Source organism: Heptranchias perlo, chromosome 2 (assembly GCF_035084215.1).
Source record: "Heptranchias perlo isolate sHepPer1 chromosome 2, sHepPer1.hap1, whole genome shotgun sequence".
NCBI classification, from domain to species: domain Eukaryota; kingdom Metazoa; phylum Chordata; class Chondrichthyes; order Hexanchiformes; family Hexanchidae; genus Heptranchias; species Heptranchias perlo.
In genome coordinates, this window is record NC_090326.1 from 108747706 (window position 1) to 108774253 (window position 26548).

Sequence of the window (26548 nt, forward strand, 5' to 3'; positions counted from 1 at the left end):
TCCATTAACTCAGCACAGATCAGGGACTGAATCTGGGATCTTTCTGGTCGGTATGGCTAAGCAACTTACTGGATAAACTCTATGAACTGCCAGGGGAATCTTGGTTGTTTTTCTGACTGTGACACTGATAACATTACAAGTAATAATTTATGATCAACGTTTCTTTAAAGTAAAGCATATTATTACCATTGAGAAGCCCTGTAAATGGAATCATTTTAAGAACATATATTCTTATTTAAAAATAAGCTATAAACTATCTACTTGGATTGTGTCCTGATATATGGACTTAACAATTGTAGTTAGTGTTTAAACACTAATTACAGAGTTTAAACACAGTCGCTTTCATGTTTCCTTTTATTCCAATGAGTCAGGTACGGAAAAAACAGAAGATCATGTGCTCCCTTCAGTTGATTCAGGAGACTTTCTGCTGCCACGGTTCTCCCTTTCTCTACTACTGCTGTCATGCAATTTTATCAGCAAGCAATTAAGAGATGAGGATCCTAATCACTGGCTCCCCAAAGAGATACACAACCTTGCTCCTACATTCCTACTTATAGAATCATAGAAAGGTTACAGCACAGAAGGAGGCCATTCGGCCCATCGAGCCCATGCCGGCTCTATGCAAGAGCAATCCAACTAGTTCCACTCCCCCGCTCTATCCCTATAGCCCTGCAAATTTTTTCCTTTCAAGTATTTGGACATGCAAATGGCCTAATGCCTATTTCAGGTTTGGGCACTGCACGCCATTTCTTTGGTCTTTACCAATATGGCGGGTGGCGCACTTCTGGCTCATAATGAACGTGCGCATCCTGCCTGCCATATTGGAGGATTAGGAGTCCGTTTAGTGCCTGAAAAACAAGCACTGTGCAGCCAAATTTTTAGGCCTATGACCTTATAGGAACATACCAATTAGACACAACCCCATCTTAGCAGCAACATAATGCATTATATGCTATAATGATCATGCCCTTATAAAACAGCACATGCTTCAATTTACCCTGAGTGATGGCATCCAAATATGTATAGAAGGCAAAGCAGCTTTTTTCAGCTATTAACACTACTGAACATCATCCATACAAGTGAAATCTTGGACTTGCTGTCAACCACTATTACAATCACAATGATACACAAACTATCAGAGATGTTTAGTAGTAAGTTCATCTACTCTTATACTTCACTAATAAAATATTACATCACCTGTTTACAATGTTCTAATTCACCAACAATCAATAGTTATAGTAAAATTATACAATAATCCCCCTCCCTCATCCCACAATTATGTAGGTTATGAATGCATGATGTATACCACTTGGCTAGGAAAAATATGCCTAAACTGATCCTGGTCTTTGTCATTTGCTTGTGATGTTATCTAAAAAGCCTGTATGCAGGCAATGGGACTGGGAGATTACATTTTTCTCAGCACAGCTCAAATTTGGCAGGAGACAGTACTTTTTTTTATTATTCCTTCATGGGATGTGGGCGTCGCTGGCAAGGCCAGCATTTATTGCCCATCCCTAATTGTCATTGAGAAGGTGGTGGTGAGCCGCCTTCTTGAAACGCTGCAGTCAGTGTGGTGAACGTTCTCCCACAGTGCTTTTAGGTAGGGAGTTCCAGGATTTTGACCTTGCAACGATGAAAGATGTCAGCTGTGGCTCAATGGTAGCACCCTTGCTTCTGAGTCACAAGGCTGTGGATGCAAGTCCCACTGATGAGACTTGAGCCCAAAATCTAGGCTGACACTTCAGTGCAGTACTGAGAGAGTGCTGCACTATCGGAGGTGCTGTCTTTCGGATGAGACGGTGGACCGAGGCCCCGTCTATTCTCTCAGGTGGACCTAAAAAATCCCATGGCACTATTTGAAGTCGAGCAGGGGAGCTCCGCCCAGTGTCTTAGCCAATATTTATCCTTCAACTAACATCACTAAAACAGATGATCTGGTCATTATCACATTGCTGCTAATGGGACCTTGCTATGCACCAATAGGCTGCTGCATTTCCTACAATACAACAGTGACTACACTTCAAAAGTACTGAGGTCATGAAAGGTGCTATTGAAATGCAAGATATTTCTTTCTTTCTATAGCTGAAAGTTGTTACAATGCAATGATTTTTTTATTAATTTGGGAGTGGAGCATTTGGTCTTGCTTTTTTTTGCTTTGTGACTATTTTCTTTTGTTTTTACTGACTTTCAGATCATTTATCATTATATGATGTATGTCAGTCACACAATCATATAAATTTTAATATAGAATGAGGCCATTTGGCCATCATACCTGTGCTGAATTTTTCACATCCATTTATGAAGCTGCCAGGAACTTCATGGTTACAATATTGGCTTTCCCGCGAGATAGACATGTGTTAGAACCCAAGCGACATCTGTCAATCTGATCTGCCTGCCACAGTTGGGATGAGTTTCAAACTATGTTAGTTGGCCACTCACAATCAACAGTGGAAAGGGAAGCACACTTCATGGGGAGGAAAATAAAGGGAGCTCTGTGAAACACAGCTGCAGACTCACCAAATGTTGGCCAATTACTGGAAAGTGTACTAATGGTTGAATGGAGGCAATAGTCCTTATGGGGTGAGAACTGTAAACAATGGGGGTGCAGTGGAGTAAGGGACTGGGGGTTAAATTGGGCTGCATAGCCATTTTTCAGCCTTCCACGGTCCATAAAGGGCGGGGAGGAAGTGTGCACACACTTCCTAAGTGTACCACCTGCCATATTGGTTGAGGAAAAACAAAAGGCATCCTTTACCCACGCCTGAAGCAGGTGTTAGGTCCCTTATTTGTATTTATAAAGAGGCTAACACCTTTCTCAGTCCCCGCTCCAACATTGCTTCAGGGAAAACCAACCCTAAACATCGCATAAATAAAAAAAAGGTTAGTAGTTAACACAAGTATCATCCCGGTCGCCGCCGCTCCAGAGATCCCTGACCTCTGACCTCCAGGCCCTGGCTCCAGCTACCAGGCCACTCTGATCTCCCTCCCTCCTTCTCCCCTCCGAAGACCCCGATCCAAAGTTCGACCCTCTGATCCAAAGTCCGACCCTTCGATGTAAAGTCCGATGCCTCCAGTCCCAAGTCTGACCCTCCAATCCCAAGTCTGACCCTCCAATCCCAAGTCTGACCCTCCGATCCCAAGTCTGACCCTCCGATCCCAAGTCTGACCCTCCGATCCCAAGTCTGACCCTCCGATCCCAAGTCTGACCCTCCGATCCAAAGTCCGACGCCCACAATTCAAAGTCCGACGCTCACAATTCAAAGTCCGACGCCCACAATTCAAAGTCCGACCCTCCGATCCCAAGTCCGGCATCCCCGATCCAAAGTCCGGCATCCCCGATCCAAAGTCCGACCCTCCAATCCCAAGTCCGACATCCCCGATCCAAAGTCCGAACCTCTGATCCAAAGTCCGTTGCTCCCAATCCAAAGTCCGACTCTCCCTCAATCGCTCCCCGACCATACATGTGGCCCGTTGCGCTAGCAGCGTCCCAAGCTTGGAGCACTTATCTTGTGCTGCCTCCTCCCGCAATGCCACCTCCCCAACTAAAAATAGGCGATCCAGAATTTAACTCCCAGTGTCTTTAATTAATATGTCTATATCTCAGCTAATCCCATATTTAGTTATGAATATGGCATCTACATACAAAATAATTATTTTTGTAATCCTAAATAAAATCCAGAAAAGCATCCCATGTTGTTGTTCCATATGCTGTGCCATAATTCATGGCATTCTTGGGTTGTTCCACATGGCAAAACTATAGCAGTATCAGCCTTTGGCATGAAGCCAAGTCAAGCCACTCTTCATTCATTTGTTTTTATCAATATCAAGTGTTTTATAATGTGCAGCTGGAGCCCTATGCTGCAGAGGGAAGGATTTTAGAAAATCTACTTCTGGAAGTTAAAGTTCTACTTGCCAAAACTTTAAATACACAAATGTCAGTAGAGCAGGATTTACATGTTATGCTGCAATTGACTTGGCCATTGCTGGTGTTCTGTTCTGTTCAGGATATCTTTGGGGTAAGCCTATTAAAGGATTTATTATTTCTGGACGTATTGCATATTTGGGAAGATAAGGTCTTTTTAAATTATGGTATTTTTGCTGTAACAGTTTTTGACATAGTTTTATGTTCCTGAATATTATTTCATGTAAAATGTAGCTGTAAAGTTGTTCACTTTCAATGATTTAATGTCTGATTTAACCTTACATTAGTGAATTGAGGAGGCTGTATAGATAATGAATGCCTGTTACCTGAACCGTTAGGTGCAACTATTAGTTTAACAATAACTAATAGGATTGAACACTGAATTGAATTGCAAAGCTGAGTTGACTCAATTTTCTTTCAGCTTTTGCTTTGTTCTTGCCAAGTGTTCTACTACACAGAGCTGGTATTATCCTGCCAAGGACAGGGCTCCAAGCTGTGATCATGACTCCAAGAGTTCAAGCAGCCACATTTAATTATCATCTAGGGGATAAGAGGAGCTTATTTTATTGCCACAAACAGAAATGATCTTGGTGAAAGTATTAAAAGTAGAATATCTAACAAATGGTGTCAAAAGGCCAGATATTTGAATGAAAGGCACACTGTTAATACTGACTCAGTTGAATAACTCAAAATTAATTTTGATGCAACAGGGAACAGTTTGCAGTAGAGTGGAGAGCTGTTTTCCTAAACAGAGTACGGATGACAATTCAACTGGATAAACTGGCTCGCCTTTCATGTTGCTGCATTCTTAGTTTCATATGTCGTTAAGTCGGAAGCATTTTCATGAAGAATGAAAAATACTGTGCTGGGGCACTAGTGACCTTGATGTTGCACTCTTGTTAATTGAGCTCTGTCTGTAGCTGCCTGCTGGTAGTGCTTAGTAATAAAGTCTAGTCAGCAGAACAACCTTTTCAAGCAACCACTGTTGGAAAAATCTCATCTACAGTAAAGTCAAGAAGAGCAGGAGATGACGAATAGGTTACGTCACTTTTGAACACTTAAGACTGGCAGAGTTTCTCCTAAGATACAAATGGTCAAAATGATTATCTTCAAGTTTAACCCAATTTCAGAAAGAAAAATAAAGTTTGGGCTGAATTTTCAGGACACTCCCACACGGATGAAACGGACGGTCGGGCCTCAAAAATGGCGTGGAAAAACTCACCGCCCCATTGACACGGTCACTGGGGCTTTCACCATTTTGTTGGGGTCCCCCGAATAGGCGGTTGGACAGCTGCCTGAAGAAGGGAAACAGCTTATTTAGATATTTAAATTGGGGTTCTATGACCTCAATAGGACCTCGATGCCATTTTTGGACAGAACTGGGCAGAGCAAGTGCCGTGCACACGCCGCCTAGTATCAGCTGGCGGCCTGCCTGAAGCCCACTCTGGGGGGGTGGGGGGTCGAATGTACCCCTTCATCTCTTCAACCAAATTATTTCTCTACTTTGTTCTACTTCAATCCCCCTTCAACCAGCACGAGGTTTAACTGGAGTTTCTACTTTGCTACTCCCCAATGAATGTGCCTGCTCCGTTAAAGTAATTATCAGCCAGAAGTACCGAGTGGATGATCCATCTCAGCCTCCTCCCGATATCCCCACCATCACGGAAGCCAGTCTTCGGCCAATTCGATTCACTGCACGTGATATCAAGAAACGGCTGAGTGCACTGGATACAGCAAAGGCTATGGGCCCCGACAACATCCCAGCTGTAGTGCTGAAGACTTGTGCTCCAGAACTAGCTGCGCCTCTAGCCAAGCTGTTTCAGTACAGCTACAACACTGGCATCTACCCGACAATGTGGAAAATTGCCCAGGTATGTCCTGTCCACAAAAAGCAGGACAAATCCAATCCGGCTAATTACCGTCCCATCAGTCTACTCTCAATCATCAGCAAAGTGACGGAAAGTGTCGTCGACAGTGTTATCAAGCGGCACTTACTCACCAATAACCTGCTCACCGATGCTCAGTTTGGGTTCCGCCAGGACCACTCGGCTCCAGACCTCATTACAGCCTTGGTCCAAACATGGACAAAAGAGCTGAATTCCAGAGGTGAGGTGAGAGTGACTGCCCTTGACATCAAGGCAGCATTTGACCGAGTGTGGCACCAAGGAGCCCTAGTAAAATTGAAGTCCATGGGAATCAGGGGGAAAACTCTCCAGTGGCTGGAGTCATACCTAGCACAAAGGAAGATGATAGTGGTTGTTGGAGGCCAATCATCTCAGCCCCAGGGCATTGCTGCAGGAGTTCCTCAGGGCAGTGTCCTAGGCCCAACCATCTTCAGCTGCTTCATCAATGACCTTCCCTCCATCATAAGATCAGAAATGGGGATGTTCGCTGATGACTGCACAGTGTTCAGTTCCATTCGCAACCCCTCAGATAATGAAGCAGTCCGAGCCCGCATGCAGCAAGACCTGGACAACATCCAGGCTTGGGCTCATAAGTGGCAAGTAACATTCGCGCCAGATAAGTGCCAGGCAATGACCATCTCCAACAAGAGAGAGTCTAACCACCTCCCCTTGACATTCAACGGCATTACCATCGCCGAATCCCCCACCATCAACATCCTGGGGGTCACCATTGACCAGAAACTTAACTGGACCAGCCATATAAATACTGTGGCTACGAGAGCAGGTCAGGGGCTGGGTATTCTGCGGCGAGTGACTCACCTCCTAACTCCCCAAAGCCTTTCCACCATCTACAAGGCACAAATCAGGAGTGTGATGGAATACTCTCCACTTGCCTGGATGAGTGCAGCTCCAACAACACTCAAGAAGCTCGACATCATCCAAGATAAAACAGCCCGCTTGATTGGCACCCCATCCACCACCCTAAACATTCACTCCCTTCACCACCAGCGCACTGTAGCTGCAGTGTGCACCATCCACAGGATGCACTGCAGCAAGTCGCCAAGGCTTCTTCGACAGCACCTCCCAAACCCGCGACCTCTACCACCTAGAAGGACAAGAGCAGCAGGCGCATGGGAACAACACCACCTGCACGTTCCCCTCCAAGTCACACACCATCCCGACTTGGAAATATATCGCCGTTCCTTCATCGTCGCTGGGTCAAAATCCTGGAACTCCCTTCCAAACAGCACTGTGGGAGAACCGTCACCACACGGACTGCAGCGGTTCAAGAAGGCGGCTCACCACCACCTTCTCGAGGGCAATTAGGGATGGGCAATAAATGCTGGCCTCGCCAGCGACGCCCACATCCCGTGAACGAATAAAAGAAAACTCTTTGTTAAAGGCTGTAAGGAGAAGCATATGATTCTGCTGGAATAACCAAGAATGGGCAAGCCTGTTTCAAAAGTAATGCATCTTTGAGATGTTATCCACAGTGTCATAAGCAAGGAACAAATGATGCGACAAAGTAAATGTTAAGTAAATGTTAACCATATCATCTCATCAGATTCTTTACTGTTACAACTCGATTTCAATAACATCAAATCATAACCACTGCTCCCATTTTTTCAGACAGCAGCTGCTGATAATGGTTCTGCTGTTGCCATTTACAGCTACTCTGGACCCATCTTTTGTTTCTTAACTTGTCCCATTACGACCCCGCCCTTGCCTTGCACCATCATTCCTTTTGTCATTTAATCACTCCTGCCCTCCACCCTATCACAGACCTTCCCTTTTGTTCTTTCCTCCCCTCCCCTTCCTTCCTCCCCCTTCCCCTGGCTCTGTACTTGCTTAAAAACTGTTAAATCTTTAACTTTTTCCAGTTCTGACGAAAGGTCATCGAACTGAAACGTTAACTCTGTTTCTTTCTCCACAGATGCTGCCTGACTTGCTGAGTATTTCCAGCATTTTCTGTTTATATTATATAAGCAGGATACTATGCAGTGTTTAGGGAAATTACCTAAAGATTACCATGTATCACTGTAAATAAATATTGGGTTCACCTGTTGCTTAGTTTGAACCTATAGGGCTGTTGAACATGAACACAAAGCTAACCCCTTATAATCCCTTATACATGAAAGTAAGAAAAAAAGCAGAAATAAGAATTTGAAACGCCTGCCGCTCCTTGACCATTTGGGTTTTGTGAGTTGTACGATTCAGCTCTTCTTCTGCTGCCTGCAGCACTGCAGAGAATTCGGAGATGGACTCAAACCAGATATGGGGGTAATTTTGTGAGGCTCCACTCCAAGCATGTGGGTTGGAGTTAGGGCCATAACACTATAAGGACGATTCTGCAGCCTACTCTCACATCCTGTAGGGTTCCATGCGGAAGCCCTGCCTCGCAAAACAAACCAGAGTATATCTTCCCCTAAAAAATGTTCTTCTGTACAGCTTTTTGTGGTTTTATCACTGATTTGAATAACTTATATAAGAGTAGTGCATTTGGCCTAGATGGTAGTTCATCAGTGATAGCAATGATACTCTTGGACATAAGTCTTGAGCTGGTGGTAACTACTTGTAATGTAAAATGAGCTCATCTAGGCACAGGAAATCTTAAGGATGAAGCACCAATCCATGTTCTGAACCAAAGCTAAGTGCCAATCTAAAAATGGACAGCATCTCTATCCGTATGTGCAGGTCACCATTTTGCTGCCATCATGTCAGGTGCTGGGTAGCTTTCTATATCTAGTAGGTACTTATTAAAAGAGAATTTCTTCAGAATATTTAATCAGAACACAAGATAATTAAGGACGAGGAAGGTCATTCAGCTCATTCACCCAGAATTACCTTGAAGTTCCTCATTGTAGCATCCAATTGGTTCTTAAATATTACTAGAGTTTTCGCTTCCAGGACTCTACCCAGGAGTCCATTCCACCTTTTGATCATTTTTTTGTGAAGAAAAACTTCCTGTTATCAGTCTTAAATTTGCCTTTATTAGTTTAAACCTGTAACCCTCCCCTTGTCATCCTGTTACAATTTAATTTACAATCATTTTCTAGATTTACCTCTTCCATACCATTTAAAATCTTGACTACCTCTGCAATTACACCTTTCAGATATTTCCTTTCAAGGTTGAAGAGGCCAAGTTTCTCCAGTCTTACCTCATAACTCAGACCTCTAAGACTGAGGATCAGCCTTGTCTGCACTGCCTCCAGGGAATTAATTTCTTCCTTATGTCTCGGTGGCCAGAATTTGGCGCAGTGCTTAAGGTATGGTCTGACAAGATCATTGTGCGATTTGATCGTGACTTCCTTCGATTTATATTCCACTGTTTTGACTGTAGCACAGTAGTCTATTGGTTATGTTGACTGCTGCTGTACATTGGTTGGACATGTTGAGCATCACATCTACTTGGACACCTAGGTCATTTTCAACTTCATCTGTAGCTATTTCAACACCATGTATTGTTCATTTTTCTTCCTATGTAGGAGTGAAGTTAGGAACCACTGCTACATGCAAAGGGTGGGAGAAGATTGGAATGCTCTTCTGCAAACAGCAGCTAATGCTAGTTCAATTGTGAATTCTAAATCTGAGATTGATACATTTCTGCGAACCAAGGGTATTAAGGGATATGGGGCTAAGGTGGGTATATGGAGTTAGGTCACAGGTCCACCATGATCTCATTGAATGGCAGAACAGGCTCGAGGGGCTAAATGCCACTGCCACTTGCTGCCTCCTGATATGCGCCACCTTCTACTGCAAGAAAGCGGGATGTGTGTATGGGTGTTGTGCCGGTTATGGTTGAATAGCTGCCAGTGTGTATGGCCTGTGAGTTGTGGGTGGGCGGCTTGCAACAGTGGTAATGTGTAAGGGTGAGAGGAAGCATCTGATTGGAAGAGTTGAGTACTGATGGAAAGAGTTTGTTGGTATGTGGGTGATGGGGGATGCAGTAGATGCAGCTAGTGGTGCATTTGATAGGCGACAGTTGACCTCACTCACCTTGACCACTCGTGTCAAAGCATTGAACTTCTTCCTGCACTGCATCCATGTTCGTGGTGCTGTGCGCCTGGCATTGACTTTGCCCCCCGCTGCCTCCCACTGCCTTTTGAGCATATGTCTGGAGGGGCCTCTTGCCCCCCCCCCTCCACCCCACGGACATAGAATGTCCCTCCTTCTGTCCACCTCTTGCACGAAGGCCTCTAGTGCATCATCTGAGAACCTTGGTGCACGCACTCTCGCAGGCCTGGTACCAACTCAGGTCTGCAGATTGTTGAGGCATGGCGTGTCGATTGGAGGATGTGGGATTTTGTGGTGCGCAACCTTTATTCAGTGTTTTAACATTTAAACATAATGATGGGACCTGCATCTGTGTTTTATGTGTGCAATGTCTGATCTCCATTCAGACTCTGTGCAAACAGCAGACTGTTATTTTTAGCAAATAACACGTACCGGCTACCTTTAAGAGATTTTAAGAGACATCCTCCCTTTAAGAGATTAGGACTCCCCTGCTGGTGAAAAGTGCGAATTGCATTAAATCCTCACGTCAACATTGATTTCCAACGCTGCTTGCAGATAAGTCCTCAGGCCTGACCAAAGTCTCATCCTGCCTGCGCAGGGGCCATTGAATGTGGGTTAATAGCGGATCACGCTACCAACACCCAATAATAGGCTTTAATCGAATTTTTCCCCCTATGTATCTAATCACTTTTTAAAATAACTTTTTACTTCTTGCTTTCTAACAATCAGGAGTTATCCTTTGTGGCGTACATTGTTCTATCCAATCTCTGGTTGTTGAGCTGAGAAGGGTTTAATATGGCCTTATCGTCTATATCTGATTCAAAATTCACATACCCTAACCACCTAGATAATATAAGTTTGCTAGATGAACCCAGACATTGTTAGCCTTGTTTGCAGTTTGTGCGAGCATGAGGCTGCGACACCAGGTAAGTGACTTTAACTGCGTTCCTCCCATACTGCAAGATGTGTGCTTTACCCTTTCTTCTTCTTGGATTCACTATGGTTGGAGGATCAGTCTAGTCCCCTTGGTTTTACAGTTCTAGTGGTTCTTTTCACTGTCAGGAGAGTCAAAAATAAAAAAGAAAGTAAGTTTCCAATTTATAGCTGTAGAGAGGTGGGAAGAGGTTCATGTGGAGCATGGACTAGTTGGGCCCAATGGCCTGTTTCTGTGCTGTACATCCTATATAATTTTATGTAGTTGGTGGGCTGCCCTGCAGACCAGCAATCAAACTTTGTCAGAACAGCTCCTGCAAAGCTTGATGATGGTTTCTTGCTCACTATGTGCTATGATGGGAATGACAAAACATTGAGAACAGTGTTGAACAAATGAAAAGAACCATTTTCTACCTCTCTGCATGCAAAATATCATGTTCATGAAAAGGACAACCATGGAATGGTAGGATGTAGGCTCCCATTTATGATTCCTCAAATGAGTTTCCAATCTCATCCAGGAGGAGGAGGTGGTACCAGGCAGAAACCAGATTGTTTTCACACAAGCGTGGAAGAAAAACGAGAGGGTGAGTCACCCCAGGCTGGTCTTTTGCATTTCCTAGTAGCCAATTCAAGTGCAGAGTTCAGAGCTGGTTATATACCTAACCTCTTGAACGTGACACAAGGAAGGCTAGATGGGTGGGAGAAATAAAATTCTTATCAATTTGATTTACAAAAATAAAAATAAGAAATACTAAAAAAAAGGATAAGAGCATCAGAACCCAAAGTGATTAAATTGGGCTGAATTTGGATATTTGCGAAAGTAATCTTAAAGTGTCAAATTTGGCCCATTTCTTCTTTGCAGCACAGTTCAGTCTTTATCCCTATCAGTTGTTGTTAACCTCCTAGTTATATCTAAAAATTCCAGTAACAGTTATTCATTATCAACCACTTCTTCCTGTCAATGTAAAGATTAAATCAAACAATTAAAAAACAATCTATGAAGTTGATGACTGTACAGCTAAGTTTGTGATATGCTTTTATGTACTTGAACAATATCTTGTACATGTCAGAAACCTCTGATGCAACAATGCTATACTTTAACAAATTTTCAGAGGCATGGCTTCACAAATATTCAATTTGCCCAACAAACCCCATGACAGCTTTATGAAGCAGTGTTGAAAAATGATAGCTTTAATTTCTGACACTTTCCAAGCTATTTGAACTTCATTATTATGCACCCTGCTGTGTAATCTCTGTTCCTTAATGTCTTTGTGTTTACAGTCATTATTCCTCTACTGATAAAGTTACATTTTACTTGCAGGTCACTTGAGAATTGTGGCTATAAATGTCGAAACATGATATTTTGGATTAAACTAATCAGACAAGCACCAAACCATGATAAAAGCTGATTGCAGCTCTAAAAAATGCATTAAAGAGTTCTGTAATTATTTATTAAGGATAAACCTCTCCCTAGATCATAGGCACTATCATTGCAGCAGCAGAGGAGAAAAGAGAAATTAAATGAAACATTAATAGAGTTCTTTGAACCTTGATAATAAAGTCATAATTATGCATAATATGTAAATATATGTAGCTCATATTTGAAGTGTAATATTCATGAATTTACAAGCACTGAAGCTTGAAAATAGGCAATTATTATTATTTATTGGCAGCAGGCAGTAAATGGAGAATGCACTCAAAATCAAACTTTTTAACAGCATGCTGGCAGAAGAAAATTATACAAATTTGAAATCATATGAACAGAAAAAAATCTTTAATTATACACTGCAGTGATTTGAACACTTCTCTGCACTGCCTGGCATTTATTACCATATTTAAAGGAGAAATAAGCAAGCAAAATCATATAGTTTCACAAAAACTGGTGGCTTATGGTGAGTTTGATTGACCTATGGCAAAGTTTGAGACCTCAATTTGTGTTGTTAAAAATTTTTAAAAATCTTTTTCATCATTATAATTTGATTTTTTTTCTATTGGTAAGAACATTATTTAAATACTCAAAATAATTAAAATGCTCAAATAGGACTCTAGTAAAAGTACTTAAAAGCATAGTGAGAATATTTAGAATTAAATCTCCATTTACACTATGAGTTCACTGCTGAGGTCAGCAGCAAGTAGTTATACCGTGGTAGTCAGAGGTAATGTTGACTGTTTGGCAAAACTAAGCAGCGATCGAAGGCATATGGGAAGATGGTGTTTCCACAGAAAAATAGTTGTGTTACTGTATTGATGCCATGTTCCTGCAAGCCTTTCAACAGTAACAACAACTTGTATTTATATTGCGCCTTCAATGTAGAAAAACGCCCCAAGGTGTTTCACAGAAGTGTAATCAAACAAAAATCGATGTTGAGTCAATGAAGAGATATTAGGAAGGGTGACCAATAGATGTCAAAATGATGGGTTTTAAGAAGGATCTTAAAGGAGGAGAGAGAGATGGAAAGGCAAAGAGGTTTAGGGAGGGAATTCCGTAGCTTAAGGCCTAGACGGCTGAAAGCATGACCACCAATGCTGGGGCAAAAAGAGTGGGGGTGCTCAAGAGGCCAAAGTTGGAGGAACGCAGAGTTCTCAGAGGGTTGTAGAGCCGGAGAAGATTACAGAAATGAAGAGAGGCAAAGTCATTGTTAAAAGAAGTGTAAACTGATAGGGTATGGGAGATTGGCCCCCATCTGTCTGTTCACACAATTTTCCTACTGTCAAGTAAGCTGCTACAAATGGACTATTAAATCTAACTTTCTGTTTCATGCTTTGCCTGAACAATATATTTTTAGTTAATGCTTCTGGCAAAGATAATGAAGCGATCAATCATTTTTATTACAATGAATTAAAGATCGCTTAAGTGAGGTCTTACCTCATTATTCTGTGATTTTAATCTTTGTGGTCCCTGGCTAGACTATTTAGATAGTAGGGAACGAGCCTCTTGCTAGATTCCAAATGTATATGTCAAGCTGGATTCCACTGTATGACTCCACAAAGCATATTTACAGAGAACAGCTTTAGTTAAAAATTGTTTGAATTATGATTATATATCTGGTATGACCAGAAAAAAGTCATTAATTATACACTGCAGTGATTTGAATACTTCTCTGCACTATCTGACATATCTTACCATATTTAAGGAGATATAAGCAAGCATAATCATATAGTTTCGCAAAAATATGTGGCTCATGGTGAGTTTGACTGACCTACAGTGACAAAAACATAGAAGGAAACGGCAAAGTTTGAGACCTCAATTTGTGTTGTCAAAGTCTCTTTAATTCATTATAATTTGAAGAATTTAAGAACATAAGAAATAGGAGCAGCAGTTGGCCATATGGCCCCTTGAGCCAGTTCCTCCATTCAATAAGATTATGGCTGTGTAACAACCTCTTGTGTGGCACCTTATTGAATGCCTTTTGAAAATCCAAATATGCTACATCCATTAGTTCTTCCATATCTACTCTGCTAGTTATACCCTCAAAAAACTCGAATAGATTTGTCAAACATGATTTCCCTTTCATAAAACTGTGTTGACTCTGCCTAATCATATTATGATTTTCTAAATGCCCTGTTACTACGTCCTTAATAATAGTTTCTAGCATTTTCCCTACTATTGATATCAGGCTAACTGGCCTATAGTTCCTGTTTTTTTTTCTCTCTCTCTCCTTTCTTAAATAGCGGGGTTACATTTGCTACCATCCATTCCATGAGGACTGTTCTAAAATCTAGGGAATTCTGGAAGATCAAAACTAATGCATCCACTATCTCTGCAGTCACCTCTTTTAAAACCCTAGGATGTAGGCCATCAGATCCAGGGGATTTGTCGGCTTTTAGTCCCATTAATTTCTCCAGTACTTTTTCTTTACCAATCTTAATTGCTTTAAGTTCCTCACTCTCATTAGACCTTTGGTTCCCCACTATTTTTGGTATGTTTTTTGTGTCTTCTACTGCGAAGACAGAATTTGTTTTATATTGGTAAGAACATTATTTAAATGCTAAAAATAACTCAACTGCTCAAATAGGGCTCTAGCAAAAGTGCTTATAATCATAATGATAATATTTAGAATTAAATGTCCATTTCTACTACGGCCACCCGGGGCGAAAGGAATGGGCGATGCTCAAAAGGCTAAAGTTGGAGGAATGCAAAGTTCTCGGAGGGTTGCAGTTTCTGGAAAAGGTTACAGAACATCCATTGCGAGCACTTAAAACATAAATTAACACACATAGTAGTATTTTCAAAGTGGAAATTGGTGTCTTAATGCATTTCTTAACAGGTACATTATTTTGCTGATATGTTAAAGGAAAACCATGATAAAACCGAAATGAGGGAAGAGAATTATAGAATGGACTAGATTTTGCTGTCAAAATAACGGTGAGGCTAATGGTACTCGCCATTATTTATGCGTAAATGGTACAGCAACTTCAGGCGAGGAACAGAACTAAACTCGCCACAGAAAATTAAATCTTGTCATTACAAGCAGAAGTACCCTTATAATGCTGTGATAATTGTTCATTACTGCCAATCAACCTCTCTGGCACTGAAAATAGCTATTCCAAGTGTGGAGTCTCAACCCTTCAGGTTTTAATTGTTGGAGATTTTAAAAATGTAAAATGTAAAATTTTAAAAAATGTTTACTTTGCCTTTCTGTCTCTTTTTTCTCTCTCTCTTAATCCAATCTTTTTTTCCCCCTCTCCTTATTTCTCTTTCTGTACCTGATTTGACATTGAATTCACCCACTCTAATTTGCACTTCCTTCTCAATCCATTCGCTGTTTATTTTTCAATCCTTCAATCTGATTGTTTAAGGTGATATACATTTGGTGCCCAGTTCACTCAGCTCCCAGATGCCCTGTTTCCCTCGCTGCGACATTATCAGCTCGCGCTTTCAGTAACTTAGTGGGCAAAAATGTTTTGAGCTGAAGGGTGCAGAAGCAAGTCTAATTAATGGCAGATGCTGTTAGATGCCCTGCTACAGTAAAATCTGGCCCACAGAATGTTATAGCACAGAAACCATCAATTTGGCTCATCAAGTCTATTTGGTCCGTTTCTTCACATGAGCTATCTAATCTAATCCGACATCCTACTTGCTGTCCATATCTTTTAATATTACTCATTTTTAAAACAACTAATTCCCTTTTAAAAGAATTTATGGACTCTGCTTCAACAATGGATTGTGGCAGAGAATTCCACATTCTAACCAACCGATGCACGAAGACATTTTTTCTAACATCCCCATAAATTCTTATTGTCATTACTTTAGATTTGTGCTCTCTTATTACTATCTTGCTGACCAGTGGAAACAATCCATCACTATTCACCTTACCATAACTCTTCATAATCTTGAAAACCTCTATCTGGTCACCACAAAACCTTCTCAAATCAAGTAGAAAAAAGTCTCTTTATAGCTACAACCTCTCATTCCTGGTAACATCCTAGTGAATCTACGTTGCGTTTTCTGAATTACTTTTATATCTTTCCCATAGTGAGGTGCTCAAAACTGTATGCATTGTCCAACTGTGGCCTAACTAAAATCTTGTATAAGTTCAAGCTTAAGTCCTTGCTTTTGTATTCAATGCCTCCAAGTAGAAAACCAAGGATTCAATGGCATTCTCTACTTCAGTTCCTACCTTTAATGATCTGTAAATTGAATACTAATGTCCCACTGCTTCTCTACGCCATTTAAAATCTTACCATGTAAGATGTATTCCCTTACTTTATTCTTACCTTCAAATGATATTACTTCACATTTTCCTACATTTAACTTCATCTGCCATTAAGCTGCCTATCCCATTAACCTATTGAGTCATCTCTATTTTAAATTTTATCCACATCATAATCCAATACTTTACTTCAAATTGTTTTTGCTTTACTTTTTAATGCATATTCTGTTATACTACCAAAGAGCTAAATATTAGCTTGCCTGATTCCCAAAAGATTGCTCTGTTCCAGTATGTACATGGGCTAGATTTTTTTGCCCATTCATAGTCAATGGATGGAAAATCTAGCCCATACTTCAATACCAAAAATCCATTAAAGAGTTCAGGTCATACCTTTAGTGCAGAAGGGGCCATCATACGCAGTCTGCATGCAGTCACATGAGTAGCCATTGTACTTCTCCACACATTTCCCTCCATTTCGACAGTACATGCCATAACTGGTACAATGGCCTGAGCAGCCAGGTTTCACTCCTGGAGTAATTTTTGCTCTCTCCTCAAGGTCGAGGGTAACACCATTCATCCTCAAAGATCGGATACATCCAAGATAACCCCGCTGCCCTCCTGCAGCTCCTGTGAAAAAATTAACATTGAATGGGTAAAACGAAGCAAGAATTAAATGAGACCGTGATTATTTATTCTATGAACATAAAGGTTCACTATCATTTCTGCTCCTCTTGGAACACTGTACATTAAAAGCAATAATCAAGTACAACAGATGTAAAATGAACAATAAAAGCACCAAAAATACAGAACCAACTAACTAGATGTAAAATGGGTATAACTGACTAAAGGCAGCACTGAATTAAAATGTTATGTTCATATATTTTTCTGCATTGCTACTAAATAGATTCTGGTTGCAAAAATCACTTTTTGTTGACCAGCTACATGTAAACACAAAATATCATTCACTGCTCTCTTTAATCAATGCGACAAGCAAAAACAAATCGTAACCACAAACAGATTAAGTCCACTTCTATGAACTTCACCTGTACATATACTGTATAAAATAACATCAGACTAGAATATATTACAAAGCAGTATCAGGGATCAGAAGACAAGGTGTAATTTCCTAACAACATCAAGGGGGCTAAATTGGGCCCTGTTGCACCCGTTGTTTTGGCGCTACACGGCCTCCTGAAGTGCAAAGATGGCATCCTGGCTGCGCACATACGTTTCCAGCGTGACGTGCACCGGACGCTATCTTGGTATAGGAGTTAGCACAGGCACAGATAACGAACGTCGGAAACATTTAAAGTAAGGAGAAAATGCATACAATCAGTGTGCAATGTTGATTTAAAGTGTTAGACACCATTTTGGGACAACGCTCAACTCAACGCACAGTCTTAACCAGCTATCTGAAAGTGTCTTAGAGTGCCTCGAGGACCCTCACCAACGCTATTTAAAGGGACCATGCAGGATTTACAGGTTAGTGGCTGGATTATTGCTTCCAGCAACCGAGACATTTGTAACTGTTTTTGGAGGTCTCCACTACCTGAATACTAGGACTAGGGGACATAGCCTAATATTTAGAGCTAGCACGTGCAGGAGTGAACTTAGGAAATGCATCTACATGCAAAGGATGGGAGAAGTTTGGAATACTCTTCTGCAAATGGCAGCTGATGCTAGCTCAATTGTGAATTCTAAATTTGAGATTGATAGATTCCTGTGAACCAAGGGTATTAAGGGATTATGGGGCTAAGGTGGGTATATGGAGTTAGGTCACAGGTCCACCATGATCTTATTGAATGGCAGAGCAGGCTCGAGGGGCTAAATGCCACTGCCACTTGCTGCCTCCTGATATGCGCCACCTTCTCCTGCAAGAAAGTGGGACCTGTGTCTGGGTGATGTGCCTGTCATGGTTGAATAACTGCCAGTGTGTGTGGCCTGTGAGTTGTGGGTGGGCGGTTTGCAACAGTGGTAATGTGTAAGGGTGAGAGGAAGCATCTGATTGGAAGAGTTGAGTACTGACGGAAAGAGTTTGTTGGTATGTGGGGTGCAGTGCATGGTGCAGTGGATGCGGCTAGTGATGTAGTTGGTAGGAGATGCCACTTGACAGTTGACCTCACTCACCTTGACCACTCATGTCAAATCACTGAACTTCTTCCTGCACTGCATCCATGTTCATGATGCTGTGCACCTGGCATTGACTTCGTCCCCCGCTGCCTTCCACTGCCTTTTGGGTATATGTCTGGAGGGCCTCTTAACCCTCCCCCCACCCCACCCCCCCCCAACTGCGGGTATAGGATATCCCTCCTTCTGTCCACCTCTTGCACCAAGGCCTCTAGTGCATCAGCAGAGAACCTTGGTGCACGCATTCTCGCAGGCCTGGTACAAACTCAGATTGGCAGATTGGTGAGGTCTGGCATGCAGATTGGAGGATGTGGGATTTAGTGGTGCGCAACCTTTATTCAATGTTTTAACATAACTCATCAGTTTGTAAACATAGGGATGGGAGCTGCATCTGTGTTTTGCAAGTGCGATGTCTGATCTCCATTCAGACTCCGTGTAGACAGCAGACTGTTATTTTCAGCAAATAAAAAGTACCGGCTACCTTTAAGAGATTTCTAACCGTCAGCCTGCCTTTAAGAGATTGAAGCTCTCCCTGCTGGTGGAAAGTGCGAATTACATAGAATCCTCGTTCAACGCTGATTTCCACAGCAGATTGCAGGTAAGTCCTCAGGCCTGACGAAAGTCTCGTCCTGCCTGTGCAGGGGCCATTGGATGCGGGGTAATAGCAGATCGTGCTACCCCCGCCCAAAAACAGGCCATATCCAATTTTTTTTCCACCCAAAACTCTAAGATGTGCTGGGGGTAGATTTTCAGATCAGGCCTCCAATTGGGTGTTCATTGGGTGGTGTGTTATTAGCATCCACCTGACCGTTAGTTTGCTGATGCTGATGTGGCGGATCAGCTTCATTTACGTAGTTGCGACTGAACCCCTAACCCGTAATGGGCCTCTCATCGGAACTTGCTGGATGAACTGCTCTGACAATTCTTACTCCCTCAGCAGTACACGGAAGTGTCAGCCGAGATTATGTGCTCAAGTCTTGGAGTGGAACTTGAACCCATGATTTTCCAACTCAGAGCCACGTGCTACCACCAAGCCAATGTTGATAGTATTTACAAAGGCTGCTAATAATTTTACTGTACATTTCAGCCTATGCAAAGGCTGTTTGCATTTTGTACATGTCTGGCAAAACCCAGAGGCTAGCACAATAAATGTAGAGCCAGGAAACCGAGTCTGTGGCCAAGAGATAGAGCGCTGCAATTCTCCACCCCTTTTGACGGCTGGTAAAGTTGAAGTTGTGTAGAATGTGGTGCTACCAAGGAGGCTAGCCCCGCTTGCCATTCCAGGGCACCTTGCCCATAGAATAACATTCTGGAAGGAGGAGGAAGAGAGCCTGAGGGCGCAGCTGACCATTATTGCCACTGGCCGTGCCAACATTATGGCGCATGTTAGCTGCAGGTGTCTGCAGCAGATGGCACAGCTCTATTTCTGGCTGTCTAATTTCCATGGTCATTGCTAGGTCAGTGTGTTTTGCCTGTAGATGTGGGTGGGAGGATACTGGCAGGTGAGCACAATCTGCCTCTGGTGCAATCTGACCAGCCTACCATTTCTCCATTGATTCCCCTCTTCTTCCTACAATAAACACAGGTAAATGTAAAGGAAAACCCAATATCCCAACATTGTGATGTACCAAAAAAAAACAGTAGTGCCAGAACACTTGACACAAAGCCTGCTGACCAATCAAATGGTAACAGAAAGAAAACAAAAAAAAGTTTCAGAATTATCCTCAAAATGGTGTTCCAAATCTTTATATAGGGCTCTTTGAATGCACATCCATAAACAGCACACCCGAACACTCATATTATATGTAAAAGTCAGACTGTTGAGTGGGCATCAAAATGATATCATCAGGGCCAAGTTTTAATCTAATTAAGTACAATCTAGAAAGCGCTTCTGGAACCAAAGCCTGAACAGAAAACTGGATGGGCACTAGCTGGGCAGATCGCTGGCATAATGAACCTCTGCCCATTTTTACAATCAGTTACACCCACATTACACCCACTAATTGGACATACCTCTGCTGTATCCTTGAAACACACTTTGTGGGGTGACTTTATTCTTTTTACAGGAACTTTTCTTAGCTACAGGTAGCATGACAAAAGTGGCCAGCTGATTCCCATTTTTGAATCAAGTGATTTGAGCTGAAGTGCTATTGTACCTTGTGATTTAAACTGAAGCGACACAAGCCCTGATTATATTGTGGGGCCAGTGTGAGCAACAAGTTCGCATGATGAAACCTGGAGAGATTGTAATTCCTGAACCCTATTTCCATATCCAGGTCTTGACTCCCATCTGAACCCAGCAGAAATCACTGCCTGGCCGGCTCCAGTGAGTGGTAATTCGGGTGGCAACAGGCTACCACCGGGGAACTGTGGGAATAGTCCCCGGTAGTCAGGTAAGTTGGGAGGTGATTAGGGAAAGCTGGGGTCTGGCTGGGGAGGCTCCTGCTCCTCCTGGCCCACATGGAAACTTAATTTTCTTTTTTAAACTTACCTACTGGGCCTCTTCTGGCCCATAATCCAATTTCTGGCAGGTTTGGCCTGACGGAGAAGCTGTCACTGCTCCTCCGGTCAGGCCTCCCGTTAAAATAGCAGATCAGGCCCTGATAACACCATCAGAGCCTGATCTGCATACTTAAAGAGTACCCTGATGGGTGTCAATGCTGCCTGCAGTTTGAAATTACAGGCGGTCAGACTGGTGCGGTAAAGATGTGGTAAAGTCCCCTACTTCATTTTAACTGCTGCCCTGATCTGCTTTCTGCCAGGTGGGGTGAGTTTAAAATGGGGGCCATGGTCTTTTTTCAATGCACAGGATAAACAGCACAATAGTATACCCATTGTATATTATGCTTTAATAATGTTTGATTATTTTGCGAAGATTAAGTTGTCCTGAAATTTAAAGTGCTGAGCTAGTTACATTGGATGCAGCTGTGATCAGTAACACTGATTATTGATATGTTTGCAGGTTTACTCTTTAAACTGTTCTTCCTGTTTCAAATCATCAGTCAACAGAAAGAAGCAAAAAAAACCCCCAAAAATGAAATATCTCGCATATGGAATTCATTCATTAGCATAAATCAACTGATTTTGTGGCGGGGAGGGAAGGGGGCGCATGTCAGTGGATGGGAAAGCCGGATTAGAATTTTTTTTACCCCATTTCAATTTGCGAGGCTGGCTCACTGACGGGCGGGAAAACCTGTGGAACAAAGCAGGGGACGGTCCCCGGTAATTGAGAAAATTGGGGATGGGTGGGGGGCTCGGAGTGCATTAGCGAGGAGGGAGGGGGAAGAGAGTTCGTGGGGGAGGGGGAAGAGAGTTCGCGGGGGAGGGGGAGAGATCACAGGGTGCACGGATCACGGGGGGTTCATAGGTCGTGGGGGGTTCATGGGTCGCCAGGGGGTCATAGATCGGGGTCATAGGTCGCATGGGGTGGGTGGAGTTCAGAGGAGCACGGGGATGATGAAATCACAGCAGAAGATTTGTTGGAAGGGCCAGGGGAAACACTCCTGCTCCTTCTGGGCCAGAAGCAGTGCTGGAAAAGCACTTACCTGCTGCATCTGGCTGTTCCAGAACAGTGGATGTGACGTATTTGGATTTTCAGAAGGCTTTTGATAAAGTCCCACATAAGAGGTTAGTGTACAAAATTAAAGCACATGGGATTGGGGGTAATATACTGTCATGGATTGAAAACTGGTTATCAGACAGGAAACAAAGAGTAGGAAAAAATGGGTCGTTTTTGGGGTGATAGGCAATGACTAGTGGGGTACCACAGGGATCAGTGCTTGGGCCCCAGCTATTCACAATATATATCAACGATTTGGATGAGGGAACCAAATGTAATATTTCCAAGTTTGCTGACGACACAAAACTAGGTGGGATCGTGAGATGTGAGGAGGATGCAAAGAGGCTTCAAGGTGATCTAGACAAGTTGAGTGAGTGGGCAAATACACGGCAGATGCAGTATGATGTGGATAAATGTGAAGTTATCCACTTTGGAATTAAAAACAGAGTATTATTTAAATGTTGATGTACAAAGGGACCTGGGTGTCCTTGTACACCAGTCACTGAAAGCAAACATGCAGGTGCAGCAAGCAGTTAGGAAGGCAAATGGTATGTTGGCCTTCATTGTAAAAGAATTTCAGTGTAGGAGCAAGGATGTCTTTCTGCAGTTATACAGGGCCTTGGTGAGACCACACCAGGAGTATTGTTTGCAGTTTTGGTCTCCTTAACTAAGAAAGGATATACTTGCCTTAGAGGGAGTGCAGCGAAGGTTCACCAGACTGATTCCTGGGATGGCAGGACTGTCGTATGAGGAGAGATTGGGTCGACTAGGCCTGTATTCACTCGAGTTTAGAAGAATGAGAGGGGATCTCATTGAAACGTATAAAATTCTGACAGGACTAGACAGACTGGATGCAGGGAGGATGTTTCCCCTGGCTGGTGGGTCCAGAACGAGGGGTCACAGTCTCAGGATACGGGGTCGGTCATTTAGGACTGGGATGGGGAGAAATTTCTTCACTCTGAGGGTGGTGAACCTGTGGAATTCTCTACCACAGAAGGTTGTGGAGGCCAAGTTACTGAATACATTTAAGAAGGAGCTAGATAGACTTCTAGACACAAAAGGCATCAAGGGGTATGGGGAGAGAGCGGGAATATGGTATTGAGATAGAGGATCAGCCATGATCATATTGAATGGCAGAGCAGGCTCGAAGGGCTGAATGGCGTACTCCTACTCCTATTTTCTATGTTTCTCACCTCCCTTCAGCTGCCGGGTTTCCCAAGCTCTGGGAGACCCGGCCCGCAGCTGTTAAATTCAAAGGCTGCCAAATCTGAGGAACGCAGCCTCATTTAAATATTAAAATCACAGATCCGCCTCTCCAGAGCAGGTTACTCAGACACACCCAAACCCGCTGTGGTTAAATCAGAAGTCGGCGCTTTTGCGGCGAGTTAATGTTGAGTTTCACATTTTTACCAATTTACCCCCCCACCCCTCCCCTCCCCCCCCATGACTTTCTCCTACCACTCATGGGGTGGGGGAGGGTGGTGGGTTAAAATTCCTCACTGTGATTCAGTTGAAACCTTTAATCTACAGTTCACATATTTTAAATGACTTTTTCATCTGGATCACTATCCCTGTTGGCATTTACTTCCATGTAATCCTATTAAGCTGTATCCTTAATGCAAATAATTGGTTAATTTACAGTATATTAAGGCTTATGTTCAATCATAATGAGAGGCTGTTGCCTTCAGCTTCCTCATCAGCTTGTTATCAGTAGAACTTATGCTTGGAAAAATATTGATTGTTTCTTTTCCTGGACTATTAAAGACATTTCATTTATAAAGTAAAAACCAGACTAAACACCACGCTTCAACTGAATTACATTTTTACCTGTGATATAGTCATGATCATCAATGATGCATTATGCAGTACCATACGTGAGATGCATAAATAAAGATGACTTGAGTTAACACAGGGGAGTGAATTTTCTGTTTAAAATTTGTAAAGTGAGAACCATTTCAGCACAAACTCAGCAATATCATGCACCATATCATCAATCTGCAGGCAACTGTTTATTGTTTATATATTTGTATTCATGGGTAATGATGATGGGTTGGGAGAAGTACCTGAGATGTTGGTGATTGAAGTAATAGTGCTCTTAAAAGGACACTCGTGCCTTCAGAGAATTCAGTTGCAGTGACTTTCGGGGAGGGAAGTGGAGTTAATCATTTCTCTGTCAGCTGGCTAGAGAAGGTATTGCTGTCCTTGGGAAGGAGTAAAATGGGTAAACTTCTGCTGTCATACTTCTGGTGGGGGGAACGTTGCTGAGATTATTTTAAATGACTGAAAAATTGTGGGCAGTGTGCACCCAAACTTCTGATAATGATCTCCCTGTCGAGGACATGAAGTCAGAAAATTACTCCGAAAGGTTGGGGATTGGCCTCAAGCGGGGTGATGCCGATTGTCAGATGCAGATAGCAGTGACCTTGGGCAAGAAAGTGGTAATCTTGGGCCGAGGACTATCAAGGAATTTAGTCGAAAATACTGTAGTCTTTACGTTCAGCTGTTTTTTTGTAGCTTTTACATTAAGATTGCATAACAACTGATATTTCTATGAAAGTAAATGATGCATCATTATTGTTTTAATGAAAGAATAAAATTCTCCCCATTTTCACCCACTGTAAGCCATTTTCCACTCATATCCTCCTACTGCCGGAAAAATAGAATGTTGTAGCCTATGAACTTTTCTTGATGACCAATGTCAATGCTTCCTTATAAATGTCTGGCAAGCAGTTGTGAGCATGAAAATCTGTTATTTCTCCTACCCCAGGATTTAAGAACCTAATCTATGTCAACACTTCAGTGCAGTACTGGGGGAGTGCTGCATCAGCGGAGGTGGAGTCTTTTGGATGAGAAGTTAATCCAAGGTCCATCTGCTTGTTGAGGTGGAATTATAAGATCCCACAGTGCTATTCCAAGGAGAACAGGGAAGTTCTCCTAATGTACTGACCAACACTTACCCCTTAACCAACACCACTAAAACAGAATAATTGGTTATTGGCTGTTTGTGGGACCTTGCTGTATTAACTGTTAGTGGCTACACTTTTTGGTTGTGAAGCACTTTCAGATCTCCTAATATGAAAATCTCAATATAAAGGAAAGTCCTTTCTTCTTCTTCTGGAAGTGTTAATTACACTTCAATATAAGCTTCAGCAAAACACTGTCAGAAACTCTCCAATTCTGGGTTCTGACTCTGGTATGCAACACTAAATTCTTGCTCCTAGCAAAACCAAAATAACAAACACAATGGGGGAATTTTAATTTCCCCACGACGGACGAAAGGGGTTGGGGGGGGGGTAAAAATTGGCAAATTTGCGAAACCCGATCCCAACCAGCTGCGAATGCACCTGCTTCCATTTTAACTGCGGCCGGTTTGGGGGAGTCTGTGTAACCCGTTTCGGTGATGCGGGTCTGTCATTATAATATGTAAATGAGGCTCCGTTCCTGATATTTTGGTACCCATTTAAATTTAACGCTGGCCGGCTGGGTTTCCCAGGGCTCGGGAAACCCAGCAGCTAAAGGGAGACAGGATCAGTCAGATCCAGCAGGTAAGTGCTTTTTACAGCACTGCTTGTGGGCCAGGAGGAGCAGGAGTGCTTCCCCCGGCCCTTCAAGCAAATCTTCTGCCGCGATCGTCCAGCAACCCGACCCCCGCCCCCCGCCGTCCCCAAACCTGCGATGTTTCCAGTCCTCCCCCCCCCCCCCCCCCCCCCACCAACCTGTGATGTTCTCCGCTGTGGCCTTCTACCACTGGCTTTCTCACCTGGCAGCAGGCCAGCCTGTCAATCTGGCCGGCTGCCGGGCGGCAAACAGAGTTAAAAAAAATGATAATGAGGTCCTGCCGTTAAATTCATCAGGATCTCCGCGTTCCCGGCATTTCCGTGTTTCCCCCCCACAAACATGAGTCCCCGCTCCTTCTCTGCTTCCCCGTAAGTACCGAGGCTAATGTACGCAAACCTTTGTGTACTTATGCTTCATACTGGAAAGGCACCCATGCGGCTCAACCCAACAGCAACAATGAACTTCAATTCGATCTTTGAAGAGTCCACTAACATATATCTCAACCTCCGTCATCTGGTCAAAAGTGGTCAAGTCTCTCATTGCTTATCCCTTCCCCTTCAGGAGGCACTCATCTGCTGTTTGGCACTTTGCCACAGTAGCATAGCTGAGATTAAGAACTCATTGGTGCAGGAACTGAACTTGCATCCCACCACTAACATGGCACAGCACATTGGTAAGCCTGCATCATACTTTTCATTGAGTCAGTACTGTGAGTTAAAGCATTGCTGCTTGCTTGTGATGAGAGCTCTGAAGAACTACATGGAAAGAATTTGCATTTATATAGTGCCTCTCAGGGCATCCCAAAGTGCTAAGGGAATCAAGGGATATGGGGATAGGGCGGGAAAGTGGAGTTGAGGTAGAAGATCAGCTTTGATCT

At 42.9% G+C, this 26548-nt stretch overlaps 1 protein-coding gene across 2 annotated transcripts in view; it reads right to left on the bottom strand.

Moving 5' to 3' along the window:
• The window catches only part of cntnap2a (contactin associated protein 2a), a 1620024-nt gene that overhangs the window by 151553 nt on the left and 1441923 nt on the right, over positions 1-26548 (bottom strand). For both annotated transcript variants that reach the window (XM_068005678.1, XM_068005683.1), the window contains exon 18: positions 16818-17054. In XM_068005678.1, coding sequence (XP_067861779.1) covers positions 16818-17054 — 237 coding nt within the window. The remainder of the gene's footprint in view (positions 1-16817; positions 17055-26548) is intronic.